The 19,744-nt window shown below is 27.7% G+C and overlaps 1 protein-coding gene across 2 annotated transcripts in view; it reads left to right on the top strand.

Annotated features, from left to right (window-relative positions):
* The window catches only part of LOC127283644 (disintegrin and metalloproteinase domain-containing protein 10-like), a 170,120-nt gene that overhangs the window by 30,653 nt on the left and 119,723 nt on the right, over nt 1-19,744 (top strand). For both annotated transcript variants that reach the window (XM_051308645.1, XM_051308648.1), the window contains exon 3: nt 13,309-13,456. In XM_051308645.1, the coding sequence (XP_051164602.1) occupies nt 13,309-13,456 (148 nt within the window). The remainder of the gene's footprint in view (nt 1-13,308; nt 13,457-19,744) is intronic.

The following is a 19,744-nucleotide window of genomic DNA, read 5'->3' as shown; positions in this document are numbered from 1 at the left end:
AATAATAGCTACCATTCCCTGCAAAGTGTTACAATTCGGGTGTTTTACTGATTATATTTTATATATTATTATTGTCAATAAGATTTTGACATGATTCTTAACCTAAAAAATTATTTTTCGTATATCATTCAGAGATCATTTTAAGTTCAAGTTTATTCTGTATGTATTAAATTTACTGTACACTGTAAAAAGAAGTATCTTATTTTAAGATGTTTTGGTCGCCTTTTTAAGATGTTTTTACAACTTGCTTCTAAGTTATCAAAAACATCTTAAAATGCATTAGTTTCTTAAGATATATGATAGATAGGAAGATACTTTTGGTAACTTGCTTTCAATGTGTCTTATAATAAGATACTTCTTTTTGCAGTGTATTACTTTATATATTTAACTGCATATCAAGAATATAGTAATTTCAATGTAAAATTATTTGTCATTTTTATATGATTTATATATTTGCATGTGAACTCCACATCACTTTGAAATATTATATATATTTATATATATTATTATGGATACATTTTTTCTTAAATATAAATATAGCCGCATTTAAAAAGTAATTTACCGATACGAGTTTATTTTTGTTCATTTTAATTGATAAATTATATCGTATAGATGTCATTTTCATTGATAACACCGTCCGACACGTTTTTTCACACACGAAAAAATCAATGATTTTCAGAAACTAGGACCAAAAAAAAGATACCCGTGTCTGGCCGTTTTGCTAGATCAGGTCATTTTTTGCATTTAGGGGTAAAAACAACGCGTAATTGAAAGGTGATAGGAAATCTTGTACAAATTAATAATTTTTTATCAAACCTGGTATCTCGGGGTTTTCCGGGTCGCTGATTACGAATTTGATGTCAGATTTTCAAAATACAAAATGGCGGATCCAATATGGCGGTCGAAATTTATAAAAATTCACCAATTCATTTGAAAGTTGTTACTTAGGGGTTTTTGGGGTCGCTGATTACGAATATGATGTCAGATTTTCAAAATCCAAAATGTCGGGTCCAATATGGCGGTCGAAATTTATAAATATTAATTATTTTTTGTAAAACTTGGTATCTAGGGGTTTTTGGGTTCGCTGAGTACGAATCTGAAGCCAGATTTTTAAAATTCAAAATGGCAGATCGAATATGGTGGTCGAAATTTATAAATGTTATTAGTTTTTTAATAAAACTTCGTATCTCTGGGTTTTTGGGGTAGCTGAGTACGAATCTGATTGTACATTTTTAAAATTCAATATGGCAGTCTCAATATGACGGTTGAAATTTATAAAAATTGTTAATTTTTTATAAAACTTGGTATCTAAGGGCTTTCGGCGTCTCTGAGTACGAAAATGATGTCAGATAAGAATAATAAAAACGATAAATCTAATAAAGGTGAAGATCACAAATCTGAAAAATAATTTGGAAAATTTAAATGTTCGATCAATTTTTTGTTAAAATTTGCAAGCCAACATTTTAAAATTTTTATTTTAAGTGATTTTTAATCTGAAAATTTATATATTTATTAACTAAGTTTCTATTAGAATCAATAAATTCAAAAGCTTATAATCAAAATTTATTAAACAAATATAATGCAATAAAATAAAATTAATAGAAATATTTCATAACAACTCTTGTATTACGTTTGTGTAAATTTTAGACGCTTATTTTTACGATTAAAAGATTCGACTACCATATTGGATTCGCCATTTTGAATTTTAAAAACCCGACATCAAATTTGTAATCAGCAACCCCAAAAACCTTCAAGTAACAAGTTTCAAGTGAATTCGATGAACTTTTATAAATTTCGACCGCCATATTGAATCCGTCATTTTGAATTTTGAAAATCTGACATCATATTCGTAATCAGCGACCCCAAAAACCCCTAAGTAACAACTTTCAAATGAATTGGTGAATTTTTATAAATTTCGACCGCCATATTGGATCCGCCATTTTGAATTTTGAAAATCTGACATCAAATTCGTAATCAGCGACCCGGAAAACCCCGAGATACCAGGTTTGATAAAAAATTATTAATTTGTACAAGATTTCCTATCACCTTTCATTTAAGGGTTGTTTTTACTCCTAAAAGTAAAAAATGACCTGATCTAGCAAAACGGCCAGACACGGGTATCTTTTTTTTGGTCCCAGTTTCTGAAAATCATTGATTTTTTCGTGTGTGAAAAAAAAGTTAAATTTTGTCGGACGGTGTAATTGACATCTGAGATTGTAAATATATGAAATAATTAATATCTCGATATTTTTGTTTTATGATCCAATTATGTGTTTTGATTTTATGGCGGTTTCCCGATTCCGTCAATATGTAAATTATATATAGATATACTGTACATGTATAGGTATTTTGGGACGGATGAATAAGTTTTAAAAATCATTTGTTAGAATTTTCATTTTATGGAATTTCATTTGTTATAATTATTTTTGAGCCAAATTTTTATTTGTTCGAATTAGTAGTAATTTTGTTTGAGATGAATTTTCATTTGTTCGAATTATTATTTCATATAATTTCCATATAATCAATTTTTCATACTACAGAATTTTTACTTAACCGAAAAATCATTTACCAAAATTTCTAATTGATAGAATTTTCATTTATCCGAAATTACAAATGGCCGAACAAACAATCGATTTTGGCGCGATTTTTAAAATCAACCAATCACAATTTTCTGGATAATTTTTGATTGGTTGAGTTTTAAAATAGCGCTAAAATCGATTGTTTGTTCGGCCATTTGCAATTTTGGACAAATTAATAATTCTATCAATTAGAAATTCCGTTAAATGATTTTTCGGTTAAGTAAAAATTCTTTAGTATGAAAAATCGTTTATATGGAAATTAGATCAAATAATAATCCAAGCAAATGAAAATTCATCTGAAAGAAAATTTTATGCAATGAAATTCTACCCAATAAAAATTCTTTAAAATGCCTATTATGTTAATTAAAAATTCGCACAAATAAAAATTCTGTGAAGTGAATTTTCGGTTATATAAAAATTCTGTAATATAGAAAATCGGTTTAATGAAAATTCTGCTTACTACTAATTCGAACAAATAAAAATTTGTCTCAAAAATAATTATGACAAATGAAATTCCATAAAATGAAAATTCTAGCTAATGATTTTTAGAACATATATTCATACATCTCGGTATTTTAGTCTATTTTATTTTTAAATTTCAGTATTATAAACTTTTACAAATTCAATTAAAATATATTTAAAAATGGAAAAGTACTGTTTTCTTCAATGGTTCAAGTACTTAATTTAAAGAAAAGCCTCGGGATAGAGCGGGTAAGCTTGTGAGGTCTCCGGATGTCTTATCTTAAATTATTCATATCCTTGCAACTTGCACAGCACCTCGAATATCGTATAGTAACAGAAAATACGGAAGTCCTTTGAAAACGCTTTCAATTTTTCATTTGATTCTAACTAAAGAAAAGTTTCATTAGAATAAAATTTCAGTGCCTTGCAAAAGTTTCATTTCATTTTCTTGAAAAGGTTCTGAACACATTCAAATGGAACAAAATTATTTTACTTTTTTTACATTCTCATCATAATGAGAAAGTATTACATTTGCCCGATTTTGACCAATATCTAATTCTTGTGAATCTCCACGTTTCAAGACATCCTGATGCCAAAAAAATAGGTTTTAAACAAATGTTTGTCTGTATGTATGTATGTATGTATGTATGTCTGTATGTCTGTAGACAAAAAAGTTGTCTCGACGATAACTTGAGTAAATTTTAATTAATCGACCTCAAATTTGGTATACACTTTAAGTGTACCAAAATCTCGCCTGAGTTCGTTGGCCAGATGATTTCGTCAAAAATCAACAAAATTATTCAAATTTTGAGTTTTTAAAAATTTCAAAAATTCGCATTTTTCAAAAAAAAAATTGTTTTAATTTTTTTTCGAAAATTACGACTAAAAATAAACACTTTTTTCCTTTGACAATTTTTAATAGCGATTAAAACAAAAAAGTTATAGCACTTCTTTAAAAAAAGACAAAAAATGACAAAAACGGATGAAAAATGAGTAAAATGCAGAGCAAAATTACTTTATTTTGAAAAAATGTGTTCAAATATGTATTATTTCTTTTTAAACCACCTTTAATTAACATAAATTAAAGTAACTTATTCATAATTTTCAAAACATTTAAATATTTTTGACTTTTTTTGAATTTTTACATTCTCATCATAATGAGAAGGTATTACATTTGGGCGATTTTGAGCATTCTCTAATTTTAGTAAATCTCGACGTTTTGAGACTTTCTGATGCCGAAAAAATGGGTCTTAAAAAAATGTCTGTCTGTATGTATGTCTGTAGACAAAATTTGGTCCGACGATAACTCGAACAAATTTTAATGAATCGACTTCAAATTTGGAATACACCTTAAGTGTACCAAAATCTCGCCTGAGTTCGTTGGCCAAATGATTTTGTTGAAAAACAACAAAATAATTCAAATTTTTAGTTTTTAAAAAGTTCTAAAATTCACATTTTTCAAAAAAAAATTTTTTTCAATTTTTTTTCGAAAATTACGACTAAAAATAAACACTTTTTTCTTTTGACAATTTTTAATAGCGATTAAAACAAAAAAGTTATACCACTTTTTTAAAAAAAGACAAAAAATGACAAAAACGGATGAAAAATGGGTAAAATGCAGGGCAAAATTACTTTATTTTGAGAAAATATGAGCAACTATGTATTATTTCTCTTTAAACCATCTTAAATTAACATAAATTAAAGTAACTTACTCATAAAAAACCGAATTTTTTGTTTTTTTTTAAATTTTTAATAAAAATTTATTTTTACATTCTCATCATAATGAGAAGGTATTACATTTGGGCGATTTTGAGCATTCTCTAATTTTAGTAAATCTCGACGTTTTGAGACTTTCTGATGCCGAAAAAATGGGTCTTAAAAAAATGTCTGTCTGTATGTATGTCTGTAGACAAAATTTGGTCCGACGATAACTCGAACAAATTTTAATGAATCGACTTCAAATTTGGTATACACCTTAAGTGTACCAAAATCTCGCCTGAGTTCGTTGGCCAAATGATTTTGTTGAAAAACAACAAAATAATTCAAATTTTTAGTTTTTAAAAAGTTCTAAAATTCGCATTTTTCAAAAAAAAATTTTTTTCAATTTTTTTTCGAAAATTACGACTAAAAATAAACACTTTTTTCTTTTGACAATTTTTAATAGCGATTAAAACAAAAAAGTTATACCACTTTTTTAAAAAAAGACAAAAAATGACAAAAACGGATGAAAAATGGGTAAAATGCAGGGCAAAATTACTTTATTTTGAGAAAATATGAGCAACTATGTATTATTTCTCTTTAAACCACCTTAAATTAACATAAATTAAAGTAACTTACTCATAAAAAACCGAATTTTTTGTTTTTTTTGTTTTTTTTTTATAAGTCCAACCATTGTTATCCATTTCCAAACATTGCAATTGTTTTTTAAAAAATCCTCTATTCCAAAATAGTTTACATTGCGTTGCTTATACCAAAATTTCTTATGTTTTCGATTACTAACTCGCTGAATCGGAATTTGTGTTCAAATTAAATATTTCAAAATGGCGGACCCAATATGTCAGAACAATTTCAAATTGATGTGTTTCGTTTAAAATTTTGTACTCGGGAGTTTTTGGAGTCGCTGAATCCAAATTTAAGGTAAAATTTAAAAAATTCAAAATTGCAAACCAATATGGAGGAAATTTTTTTTATTTCAAATTATTTATGAATAATTAGAATGTTTTATGCAATTTAAATATTGTTTTTTAGTAAAATGAGACTTTTTACAACAGTATTCACTGTAAATGTAATTAATTACCCAGTTAAATTAAATTATTTTTAAAATAATTTAACTTTATCTAAATTATCTAAAATTAATCTTTTATTATCCTATCTATTACTTTATTCTATGTAAGTTATTTTACTTTTTCACATTTCATAATTTAAATAAAGAATATTCTAAAAAAATGTTTTTTTCTTCAAATTTTAACGGTGGAGGTCATCTTCCACTGTTTTTGAAAAATAAAAAAACCAGTATTTTTGAAAACAAGCAAATTTCCGTTTTAAATTTTAATTAATCGATCATGCTAAAAGTTGTTTGTACATTTACTAAAAGTTTCATATAATAGATTAAAAAAAATTTATATAATCATTTTGATGGAAAAACAAAACCTGAAGCACAACTCCCCACTCTCACCTATTATAATTGCTCGCTTTTGAGCCTTCTATAATTCCAGTGAATCTTCACGTTTTGAGACTTCTAGAATCCTAAAAAAATAAATTCACAATACCAAAATCTTTGTCTTTGTCTTTGTCATGTACGCATGAATGTCTGTAGACAAAAAGTTTGTTCGACGATAACTTGAGCAAATTTTAATTTATCGACCTCCAATTTGGTATACACTTTAAGAGTACCAAAATGTCGCCTGAGTTCGTTGGCCAGATGATTTCATCGAAAAACAACAAAATTATTCAAATTTTTAGTTTTTAAAAATTTCCAAAATTCGCATTTTTCAAAAAAGAAATTTTTTTTTCGAAAATTACGAGTAAAAATAAACACTTTTTTCATCTGACAATTTTTAATAGCGATTAAAACAAAAAAGTTATACCACTTTTTTTAAAAAAAGACAAAAAAATGACAAAAACGGTTGAAAAATGGGTAAAATGCAGAGCAAAATTACTTTATTTTGAAAAACTATGTTCAACTATGTATTATTTCTGTTTGAATCACCTTAAATTAACGTATATTACAGTAACTTACTCATAAAATACGGAATTTTTATTTTTTTAAATTTTAATGAAAAATTTGTTTTTACATTCTTATCATAATGAGAAAGTATTACATTTGGGCGATTTTAAGCATTCTCTAATTCCAGTAAATCTTGACGTTTTGAGACTTTCTGATGCCGAAAAAATGGGTCCTAAAAAAATGTCTGTCTGTAGACAAAATTTGGTTCGACGATAACTTGAATAAATTTTAATGAATCGACTTCAAATTTGGTATATACTTTAAGTGTACCAAAATGTCGCCTGAGTTCGATGGCCAGGTGATTTCGTCAAAAAAACAATAAAATTATCCAAATTTCGTTAAAATATATCAAAATTTTCGGATTAAAATTCTATGTACAACATTTTAACTATCATAGGTAGCTCAGTTATATTGTATGTAAAGTGAAGGTGTATATCGATATAACTATTTTTTTGAACCTTTTTTGTTTAATATTGTGCACGTCGTAAATAAAAGATTGGTATTTTAATGAAGAAAATTTAGATTAATGTTATTATAATGGTGCAATATTGGCAAACACCATTGGCCTCATGCACCCCAAAAATTTCGACATGATAACAGCATTATCAAGAATTTTTTTTCTCTTTAAGATTAGATTTATGCTATTTTGAATTTTCTTTAATAATTCCTCTAAATCTGCAAGTTTTGCTATCGCTTTTTTCTAATTTTCGAGCGTGAAACGCGAGTGCCGTGATGAGAATGTTATCCTTAAAGTCAAAGTACTTTAAGAAAATTAAATGTTTAAAAAATTTCACTTACATCCATTGTACACAAATTTTTTAGGAATTAAAAAAAGGGCGATACCTCCTATAAAATTAAATTTTGTTGTTGCTTTAAAAATTGATTTACTATAAAGTTATTTTTTTAATATTTTCAATTAATTTATTCGTTTACTCAATAGAAATTAATTTGAAGAGGAATAACTTATTTTAATAAATAATCTGGGTTTGTTGATTTCGTTAATTACAAAGAACTGGTCAATCAACGGCGCAAAATTAACGAACTAAGTCTGAACAGCTGCAGTGCCGCCCTTTTTTTTTCTCGATAAAAAATTTATTCTAATACCTTTAAACCTTACCTATTTGTATAATTTAATTCAGCGCATTTTAATATATAATACTAGTTCTTCCTAATAAATTATACAAAACAGGTCATTTACATAAAGCTTCCACCTTAAAGTAACTACTTTTGTACTTATTTAAACTCAGCGTGTAATTAAATTTACTCTTTTTAATAAAATTAATAAAAAAAATTTCTTTCTATTACAGGTATCACTTCAATATTTAGTTAAATGAACTAAAAAATCTGAAACTACTACAAAATCTCATTCTACCAAACTGATTCTTGGGTCATTCAAGTACTTTCTGATAGAATAATTAATACAAGTTTTAAATGAAATTCATGAATTTTGGAACTATACAATTTAGATAAAAAGTAATTAATGATAATAGGTTATTTAATTGTAAAAGACAAACGGAGCGTGTAGCGCAACGTAAGAAAATGCGCGCGAAGCGCGCATCAATATCGGACCGCGAAGCGGGACGATCGTTCTACGCGCGCCCCGAGGCGCGCTCAATTATGCGAGCGAAGCGAGCTCCTACGCGCGAAGCGCGTGATGAGAATGTGGCTTTTTTTTTTAAATTCAATTGTTAATTACTGAAAAAAGGATAGTAGTTTGAAAATAATTATAATAATGCAAATTAAAAATTGTTATTTAATTTCTTTTATACAAAAATAAGTAATATTCAACTAAGTTTCTGAATTATCAAAAGATTGAATGTTTAATAGTTCGAATTACCGAAAAATCGAATATCTAAAAGTACGAATTACCAAACGATTGATTTTCTAAAAATTTAGAGTCAATGTTTTTTATGTGAATGCATTTTACTCTCAGGACACAAGTATTATTAGATTCTATCCATGAAAATTGAATCTTGACTTGTGGAAGTGCATCGAAATTGGTGGAAAATGCAACACTAACGTCCAGACGCTCGTACAAGAGCGCAGTTCCGAAATGGTTTGCTGAATCGGTTTACATTACCGCCTAATGACTGAGAGTTAACAACGCGGGTAATTTCCTGTAGTTAACGACCATTACGGTATGGCAGTGACACAATGCCCGTTATTCCACACCATTTTCCATCTGGCTTTGATCGATTAATCGATTCAAGATCGAACTCAATAGCATTAAAGCCTAATACATGTATTATACTCACGAGACGCATATGAAAACCGACTATAAACCTACATATATACACCATACCATGTATCTGATGTTTGCACAGAAAAAACGTGGGAACAATTCAAGTGGCGTAAGTAGGCTATATATAATAATCAATTTGAAACGCATCAAAAATTAAATTCCTCGTTTTAATTTTGAAACTACGTTAAAATGTATCAAAATAAAACAAAATATTTATTTTGGGAATATAAGCAAAGGGGGCTATACTTTTAGAAATTCTATCTTTTGGTAATTCGAACTTTTATAACAATTCGATAAAAAAGTATTATTCGATTTTATGAAATTCGATCTTTTGAGATTTAGGCCAAAATAAGACTTATTACTTAAATTATACCTATTATAATACCTATTATAATAAAAATACCTATTACTTAAAAATTATTAAATATTCATGCAAACAAAATCCTTCTGGTATTATTGAAATATTAGAAAAAAATAATAATAATAAAACATCGTTTTTGGGCCCAAAAGGGAATCAGAATTTAAAAAAATTCAAAATAGCAGATCCAGTAAAGCGGAAAATTTTTTAATTGACTGGATTCAATCAGAATTCGTTATTATAAATTTAAATTTAATATCAGAAAAATGTTAAAATTAATTTGAATTTTTTATCACTTCGATACCCAAATCAAAATAAGTCGCAACAAAAATGAGTCCAAGTTTTTTCTAATACGAATTTGTTGTACGACAACACAGTTTTCTTGTGTGTATCAAATTGATACAAGAATTAAGATCAACTCATGCCACGTATTCAATCAATATAAGGTATCAAATTGATCCAAATATTTGGATCATTTCCAAGAAATGATCCAGAATATGGGATCATTTTTTGATACCTGAATTGGTATCAAAGTATAACTGTCATGTCTGGCATGCTCTTATTGACAAGTTTATTAATTAATTTATTCACTGCACTGAATATTCAGATATTAAAAATACTTTTATTATGAATTTTAAGAAAGAGAGAAGCGAAAACTTATAAATTGCGAGCAATTAAATAAGAAAAAATTTATTTCGAAATAAAATGAAATACACTAACCTTTATTTATGTTTATCACATAAGATTTAAGTTAAGTTCACAATCACAACACTTGAAAATTTTTAATTATTTTTATGGTTCAAATAATTATCAATAATTTATTTATTATAAATAAACAAAATTTAAGCAAAGCACGCTTGATAAATATTTCTAATGCGTTGTCAATTAATGCAATTAATAATTTCCTATTACACAATATCATAATCGACATATATGACATTTGTAAACAAACAGGGTTGGGAAACAAGAGCCGAAAATATGTTCGTCCAAAGCAGAGTTGGGTAGGATTCTGTTTCACGTTTAAGGTTAACGCACATGTAATTTTGAAATAGGGAAAAACTGAATAATTATTTTTTAATAGTTTTGTTAAAAATAATTTGAACTGTAAAAATAATGAAAAAAATTCAAATGTTGCGATCTTTGTTCAGACAAATGAAAATTCTATTAATTAGAAATTCTGATAAGAGTGTCGGACGTTGTTTTGATCAAATACATGAAAAACTAAAGTCTGTTTCACGTTCACCTCTTAATTGCAATGTTTTAACTAATGAAATTTAATGTTTAATGTTAAAATTAAATGTTTAATGTTAATTTAAATTTAATGTTTCAATCAATGAAACTAATCTTTACTTTTATAAACAGGTTGAGAACCTTTTCGTGATAACTGAGCGCTCATAGCGAGAATTTGGAAAATTAATTGACAACGCATTAGAAATATTTATCAAGCGTGCATTGCTTAAATTTTGTTCATTTATAATAAATAAATTATTGATAATAATTATTTGCACCATAAAAATAATTAAAAATTTTCAAGTGTTGTGATTGTGAACTTAACTTAAATCTTATGTGATAAACATAAATAAAGGTTAGTGTATTTCATTTTATTTCGAAATAAATTTTTTCTTATATAATTGCTCGCAATTTATAAGTTTTCGCTTCTCTCTTTCTTAAAATTCACAATAAAAGTATTTTTAATATCTGAATATTCAGTGCAGTGAATAAATGAATTAATAAACTTGTCAATAAGAGCATGCCAGCCATGACAGTTATACTTTGATACCAATTCAGGTATCAAAAAATGATCCCATATTCTGGATCATTTCTTGAAAATGATCCAAATCTTTGGATCAATTTGATACCTTATATCGAATCAAAACGTTGCATTCCAAAATGATACCATCAAGTTTACAGTGAAATTGACAAATTAATTTAATTAAAAATTAAACTTAATCGGAACGTTTATAAAAAAATTTAAAAGCAAATACGAATTAAAAGACAAAATTTGTAGTGCCTTTGTTCTTCTGCATGTAACATTAAAAAAAAGTATATTTATACGTTCTTGAACTCAGACATAACAACCATAAGAAAAGTGGAAATTATTATATTTGTGTATGTAACTAGTCACAGACTATATATACATATACAACGTGGAGAATAACTTTCTACACTAGGAAGGCGCGTAATGATTTTAACTGTTTTACGCAATAGCAATAATAGCATGACGAGGATAAACGTAACAATAGTATTTAAATTTACTGCTTTGTAGCGCTCAAGAAATAACTAATCCCTCAAATCCTGGAATTACAGTGTTCCCGCAGTAATAAGACCTAATGAACCGTAAAATGTCTATTTTTAATACGGTATAGAGAAAAACACTACATTTGCCACTCGTTAAATAATATATACATGTTTTGAATTTTGAAACTCCAAAATGCAAAATAATGAGAGAGATTATCCTTCAAATGTGAAGCTTATAAATTCGCAAATTTTCACATGCGGAATCCTTCAATAATAAATATAAGCTGATTTTCATTCTGATATAATATGATTCTAAGTGAAATTACTTAAATGTCGAGAGAAATATTTTTTGAAATAAATCATATAGTATATTTCATCTATAATGATAAAGATAAATAATTGAAGGAGATTTATTTTAATAACGAGATAATTTCTTTAGTCAATTATCAAATATAATGTTTCAAAAAGAAAAACATTTTTTTTTAAAGTTTCATGCCAATGACAAAAACTTTTTTATTTTTCGTATACAACGTTTAACAAAGAATGCCCCATATATATAGATATGTGCTAATTTCACAGTGAATGCAACCGTGTTTAGTCAGACGAGTGGATAAATCGACGCGTTCAATTGCATTAGTTGAGATAATTCAAATATGAGTGCATTTATTATCGAGGTACAATCATAATTATTTTTTTCTCAATTTAGTTCAATATTTCAGTTTTAAGAAAATAATTATAACATTACAAATAAATAATATATATATTTTTTTGTCTTTAATTAATGTTTTTGACATATGACTTTTATTTTTGAGGTTATGTTCGCTTTAACCTATGTTTTTAACATTTGACTTTGAGTTTTGAGGTTATGTTTGAACTGAGGCCTTGAATCCTGGAAACCTATGCCCTAGAATTTTGAGGTATCTCTGACCTTGAATCTTGGAAACTATGCCTTTGAATTTTAAGGTTATGTTTGATCCATGATTTTGAAGTTATGTTCGTTTTAATACTAATATAGGTAGATATATGGGTCGTTTCACGTTAATTCGTGTATGGGTTTAAGGTTAAAATCAGAACTAAAATACTAATATCGGTATATATAGGTCATTTCATATTAAGTGTAACCAACCCAACAATGGTTGGTTACACTTGACCCATACAGCGACGAAATCTTTTTATAATAAAAAGAAGATATGACCTTGATTTTTGAGGTTATGTTCGTTTTAACCTATGTTTTTGACATTTGACCTTGAGTTTTGAGGTTATGTTCGATTTTAACCCATGCAGCCAAGAACGCCAACTTAAAGAATCCCAGAAATGTAAAATATGTAGTTTTTATGTAAATTTCGTATGCTGGTCAGTGACAATTTTTACGATATCTACAAGATAAGTGTCAATACTCCAATAAATAGTTTATAGAAACTACATAACCTCCGTCAGTATAGATGGCGCAGGAGTTTCTGTGAATTTCTTAGGAAATTTTTTTCTGTATATAATAGAATTGGTGCTTTCACGAGATAAAAGAAAATTGAGATAAACTTGAAAGGTGCAGTATATATATTATTATAGGAAAAGTATGTCTATAATTGGAATTCTTCGCTTGTCGTTTTTATATAAAGAAAAATCCTAGATAACTGACCAGTGATATCGATCCATTGTATATATATATATATATTGTACATATATAGATGCTTGTGTGTTTTAGGGATTACGCGTAGGACGTACATCAGACATTATGAACCTGCCTGGTACGATACGACTGCTTTGCAACGACATCAAGAGAGGGTGCGTCGCGACGCTCCCGACTCCATCAGGGATCAACCGTTAATCTTGCGTGTTCACGTTCTCGACAGGTGAGTCACCAAGAAAAAAAAAATTATTTAACTCCTAAACAATAAAAGAAACATAAAAATTTATTGCGGACAAATTCGATTCGAAATGTTTCTGAGAAAGAGAGTATAAAGTAACTAATTATTTTTTAAACCCTTTCTTATTTAATGACAAAAAAAAAAAAATATTTACCTTGTCTTTTAGTAGTGAAAGAAAAACTTTACAAAAATTTGGATATTTGGATAAGGGGCCATTCATTAATTACGTAAGGGTCCTTAGGGGGAGGGGGGGTTTATAAAATCTCTACATGGTCTTACGTGGGGGGGTGGGGGGTAGAAGCTAATCTTACGTAAGATTTTGCCAAGTATTTTCCATTTGTATTATGATGTAATTAATTTTTTAATTACATTAATATTGTTAAAAACTTACGTAAGAAGGGGGAGGGGGGGTCCGAAAAATCTTATGTATCCTTACATGGGGATAGGGGGGGTCAAAATTAGCCAAAATCGTCCTTACGTAATTAATGAATGGCCCCTAAATTTCAAAATTTAAAATCTTTAAAGATTTTTTTTTTTTTTGATTCTCATAATTTTCTTAAAAATTAATTAATTTTTCCGACAAAATTCAACTTTTTTTTACCTACAAAAAAGTCAAACATTTTCGGAAAGTAGGACCAAAAAAACAATACCCGTGCGTCTGGCCGTTTTTTTTTTTTTTTTTTTTATTAATATTTTATAAAACTTGGTAACTGAAAGTGAAAGAAACATCAGATTCGTCATCAGCGACCCCAAAAACCCCTAGATACCAAGTTTTATAAAAAATTAATACCTTTTTAAATTTTGACCACCATATTGGATCCGCCATTTTGAATTTTGAAAATCTGACATCAGTTTAATAATCAGCTACTCCGAAAACCCCCAGATACCAAGTTTTTATAAAATATTAATAATTTTTGAAAGATATCTTCACAGAAAATTAAAAGGCATTAAAATAAGCTGCAACGCTTATTATTTTAATCCAATTTTGCTTAGTTTAATCCATTTTGATATTAAAATAAGCAAAATTGGATTAAAATAAGAAGCGTTGCAGCTTATTTTAATGCCTTTTAATTTTCTGTGTTGTCACTTTTCATTTAGGAGTTGTTTTCAACCCTAAAAACCACAAACGACTTGATTCATCAAAAACGACACCAGACACGGGTAATTTTTTGTTGGTCCTAGTTTTCGAAAATGTTTGATTTTTTTGTGGGTCAAAAATCGTGTCGGACGGTGTAATTGCGCTATTTTAACAAATTTTTAATTAAATAGAATTTCTTTACGATTTTTAAAATCAACCAATTAAAATTTATCCATAAAATTGTGATTTGTTACTTTTAAAAATTGCGCCAAAATCTTTCTGACAATTATTTATTCGTCCATTTGCAGTTTCGGATAAATGAAAATTCTATCAATTAGAAATTCTGATAAATAATTTTTCGCTTAAGTATAAATTCTGTAGAATAAAAAATCGGTTATACAGAAAATGTAATACGAAGCTGAAGTACGCAACTTTTATATAAACGATTTTTAAAGAAATAATTTTTTAAAATGAAAAATTCTATAATTTTTTGCATAAAAAATATTTCTTGTAGTTTTCATTAATCAACAAATTATAAAAAAATATTTTTTAGGCAAAAAATTATAGAATTTTTCATTTTAAAAAATTATTTCTTTAAAAATCATTTATATAAACGTTGCGTACTTCAGCTTCGTAATGTAATTCGAAAAATGGATTATTTTAATCTTTTATATGATATTAATTTAATCTGCAATGCTTTTAAATACCTTATATTTTACTGTGAAAAGTACGAATCCGTAAAAATAATATTTCTTAATTCTCTCATTGGTTGAGAGATTTATGTTCATTCACCTTATGAAGTAGATAAATGATTCTGACGTTCATCAATCAGGAAAGTTTAGTTACTTTAATTCGTTCATTAAGTGGCCGAAAACTTTTCCCTTAAAACCAAAAAAAAAAGAACAATTTCTCACATAGAATAGGCATCTCTGAATATCATTAGAAAAAAAAAATTCTTCACAAAAAGGAAGAGGAATTTCTCAATATTGTCATCTCAATATTATTAACGAGAAATTATAATTTTTTCTCATTTAAATTTTCTGTTATTGATCGTTGATGTGATTATAGTACCGCATTGCTCGCGATAACTGAACATAATTTAGAGTAGGGTATATATATAAAAAAAGTAAAAAAAAAAAAAAAATTTCAAGAGTCACCGAATATAAATGAAATTTTAATGGGCACTTTAATATAAAAATGAAGAGAAAAAGGTTGAATTTTGTGTTGAAGAAAAAGTAGATTGAATCCATGTGACTATGGCAGCAAATGGTATATCGGAAATCTCTCCAGGATAATTGCCTACTTGTTCTATGGAACGTGCTCGACCAGTACGCGATGGTTGGACAGTGTAACACTGGGGCATTTAGTGCATCGAGGCATGCATTACAACGGTTACGCCAGATAGGCGGACCATCGCATCGGTGCATCGGATACAAGCTGGAGGCAGATAATGGAAATCTCTGGCCCCGTACGTCACGTATTACGTGAACGAGCACGTGAACGTTTTCATCGTTTCAAATCGATCACTGAAGAGGCGAAAGTAAGTTCACCCGAGAATCCGGAAAACGATAAATCCCACAGATAAAATTGTCACGTTTTCATTTCATCTCATATATATATATACATATATACTACTATACCTATAGATCACGAAAATAACAAGTCGAGTAGAGAGCTATTGAAAATTTCTATAAATTCTATATATCCTTTTAAACATTCAATTTAAAGTACAATTTATTTATTTTCTTTGAAATTGAATAATTACGATACATATGAAGTGAAAGAGAATTTATTCGATTCAAATAATATTTGGTTACTTTTTTAATCAAATATTTATTTTTTTTCATTTTATTTTTTTGTTGGGTAATTATTATTATATTTGAGTCAATTATATAAGTGATATTTGTTTCAAGAATAGAAAAATCATTTGAGGGCAATTTATTTGTAGAGATTTAAATAACAATTATCTAGGTTCACATAAATAGTTTTTTTTATTTTACCCTTTAATGCAGAGATTTACAAAATTTTGACATGAAGTCTAAAGCTACATTTAGGCACTCATATTTTAGAAAAATCCAAGAGGAAACATTTCTTTGGACCCAAAATTCACCTCCATGAAGTTTGCATCGACGCTCAGCGACGAAAATTGTTTTTTCACAGGACCAAAAATGTAAAATTATTTTTTTTAAGATTTTCGAACCAAATAATGCCTTGAGAAATAATTTTCAAAGTATTATGTGGATACAAAACCATTTTAAAAATGATTGATATTTTCAATGGCGTTAGCCGTTTTTTTAAGATCGGGTAAAATTTTCGAAATAATCGCCGTTTGGTTTTTTTGGCCCATTATCAAAATACAACATTTTTCCTAATCAAAAAGAATAAAATTCACATAAAACTCGTTACCCGGGGGTTTTTGGGGTCGATGATTACAAATCTGGTGTCACTTTTTCAAAATTCAAAATGGCGGATGGAATCCGAATGATTTTTTAAAAAATATCCGCCATTTTGAATTTTTAAAAACTGACACCGGATTTGTAATCAGCGATTAAATGGCGTTAGCCGTTTTTTAAGATCGGGTCAAATTTTTAAAAAATAATCGACATTTTGTTTTTTTTGGCCCATTATCAAAATACAACATTTTTCCTAATCAAAAAGAATAAAATTGACTTAAAACTCGTTACTCGGGGGTTTTTGGGGTCGCTGATTACAAATCCGGTGTCAGTTTTTAAAAATTCAAAATTACTTCCTGGAGGTGAAATTTCGATACGTAAATTGTACATTAATTTTTTTTTTTTGGTACGTAAAGTATATGTAATTTTTAATGTCGAAAACGGTTCGAAGTCTGACCTATTTGAATCAAATAAATATTTCTTGCTTCCTCGTGGAGGAAGTTTTGTAAAAATTTTCAAAGTGTCGGAAACAAATTTTTCTCTAGGGGAGACCGGGGTTACTTGGCGCACTTTTTATTCTTTGTTGTGTAACTCACTTATTTTTGCTTTTTTTAAAAATTTAATGTATAGAAAACTTGTTGTAACATATCAGCTTGAATTAAAAAAAAAGAAAGTTGAAATTTATTTAATACTTTTCTCGACTTTTATTTTTATACCACTTTATTTGAAGCTGTGCAAAGCGCGCCAAGCAACCCCGGCCCGAGGTTGCATGGCGCAGGAGTAAAATTAAAATTAAATTATATGATTTAAAGTTTAAATAATATAAGACTTAACAAAATAAGTCTTGTACTGTAATTTTACAATAAAATTATTTTCAATTTAAAAATTAGAAAATTTCATTTAAATTAAATGAAATCGTAAAATTATTATTATTATTATTATATACCTGCGTTCCGAGTTGTATGTTTACAGTGAAGTACAAAGGCTACCTTAAGTCCTACGCGAAGGTCATGAAAATATCAAGATAATTCAATCAGTTGCAAATCGTGTATTGACCTGTTTAGACGTGCTCAACGTGAGTGTGAAAAGGTTATATTTTGGAATCAAATAAATAACAAAATTTTGTGAAAAATATATATAGGTAATAAAATACGGTAAACATATTTCGCTTAGCAAATAATTTATATTTACTGAATGTGAGTAAATGGAAAAAAGATTATTGTTGATATTATAGATATTGCGGTGCTTTTAGACGTGTGATTATGGAGCATAGACTGTTATCTCATGACAAACAATGACATCTCTATTGAAATTTATCAAATATAAAGTATAATAATCATTGTATATATCCTCACCTAGAATAGAAATCAGATCAATTGTGTACACAATTTTGACAAAATAAATGAAAAATATTAGTTGGTATATAATTTTTAACAATTTTTATATGGAAATAAATCTCCATTTATTTTGTCAAATCAAAATGTGCACGTTTGATATTTTACATAATTAATTTGGAATTAACTTCTTTTTCTCGTAACTTGGGACTTTGCAATGAAATCTGCTCTTATTTTCATTTTACTTTGTAAAATATTCTCTTGAATTTAAGCTCATATCTGAATTTTGTTCTTTGAAGAGGAAAAGGAAGTTAGAACTTATATATGTCGATCTCCTTTAGACTGCTATTGAGTTCCTTTCGGCAAAGTTATTGGAGAATTAGAATTTATCGACCTTAAATTTACGGGGTAAAAAGTTTATGTTGTAAAATATTCAATGAAGTTATAATATGTTATCCATATTTTTAATAAAAAAAAATTTTTATTTTTTATTTTAAATTACATTTTATTATTTTTACTCTCCAAATCTGAAACAGTACAAATTTTAACGAACTAGTGATTCACTTTTTTCTTTAAAATTAGTGAAATTTAACTAATAGTTAATAATAATATTGATAGAAGTCCTATCAAAAACTTTGCCATACATTTTTTATGTTTACTTTGGAATTCCCAACATTGAAAATATTCCCGAGGGCGTATCTTATAATTTTAAAAAATCAAAAATTTGCTTTAAACTTTGAGCAAGTGTAGTTCAAAGGCTGTTCGTCCATTTTTTGTTTAGAACTTTCGGTATAAGACTTTGAAAATATTTCCGAGGGTCTATCATCTTATTTCAAAAACTCAAAAATATAATTTTTTTTCTTTTTATTATCAAAGGTCACCTCACAGTAAAAACCTGGGATCAAAATGATCCGGCTACCGGGATCATTTTGATTCACTTGAAGTTTGCCAATGAATCATTTTGATCCGGAACTCAGAATGATACGCAGCAAAAATAAACCCAGGTTTTTACTGTGGCTAGAAACCCACCATTATTTAAATTACCTTTCATTAAAAAAAACTATATAACCAATTCAGTGATCAACAGACTAAGCAATGAGGCAAATAAGTTTAACAACAGCATTGATTTTTTTTTTTTTTGTAATTCACTCACAACTTTCATTAGAAATTTGCGCCTTTTGATTTTCAACGACATTAATAACAACGCAGGCAATTAATATAAACCACATATAATGTATCTTTATAGTACTCTGTACGAATGGGCTTTGCCCGTATATTTTCAATAAATGAATAAATAAATATTATTAAATAATAATGTGCAAGTAAATACGTGCACTAAAGCGTGCGATCGGGCTCGTTTTGTACAAAGAATGATTATGTAAATCTTGTATATATATAAAGGTTATAGAGACAGGGAAAGAAGATTAAGAGAATCGAGATTGTTAGTAGATCGCAAGAGCTCAAAGAT

Source organism: Leptopilina boulardi, unplaced genomic scaffold (assembly GCF_019393585.1).
Source record: "Leptopilina boulardi isolate dan_hultmark-lab unplaced genomic scaffold, ZJU_Lbou_2.1 LbouV2_310, whole genome shotgun sequence".
Classification (NCBI taxonomy): Eukaryota; Metazoa; Arthropoda; class Insecta; order Hymenoptera; family Figitidae; genus Leptopilina; species Leptopilina boulardi.
This window is presented reverse-complemented; position numbering and strand designations above follow the sequence as displayed.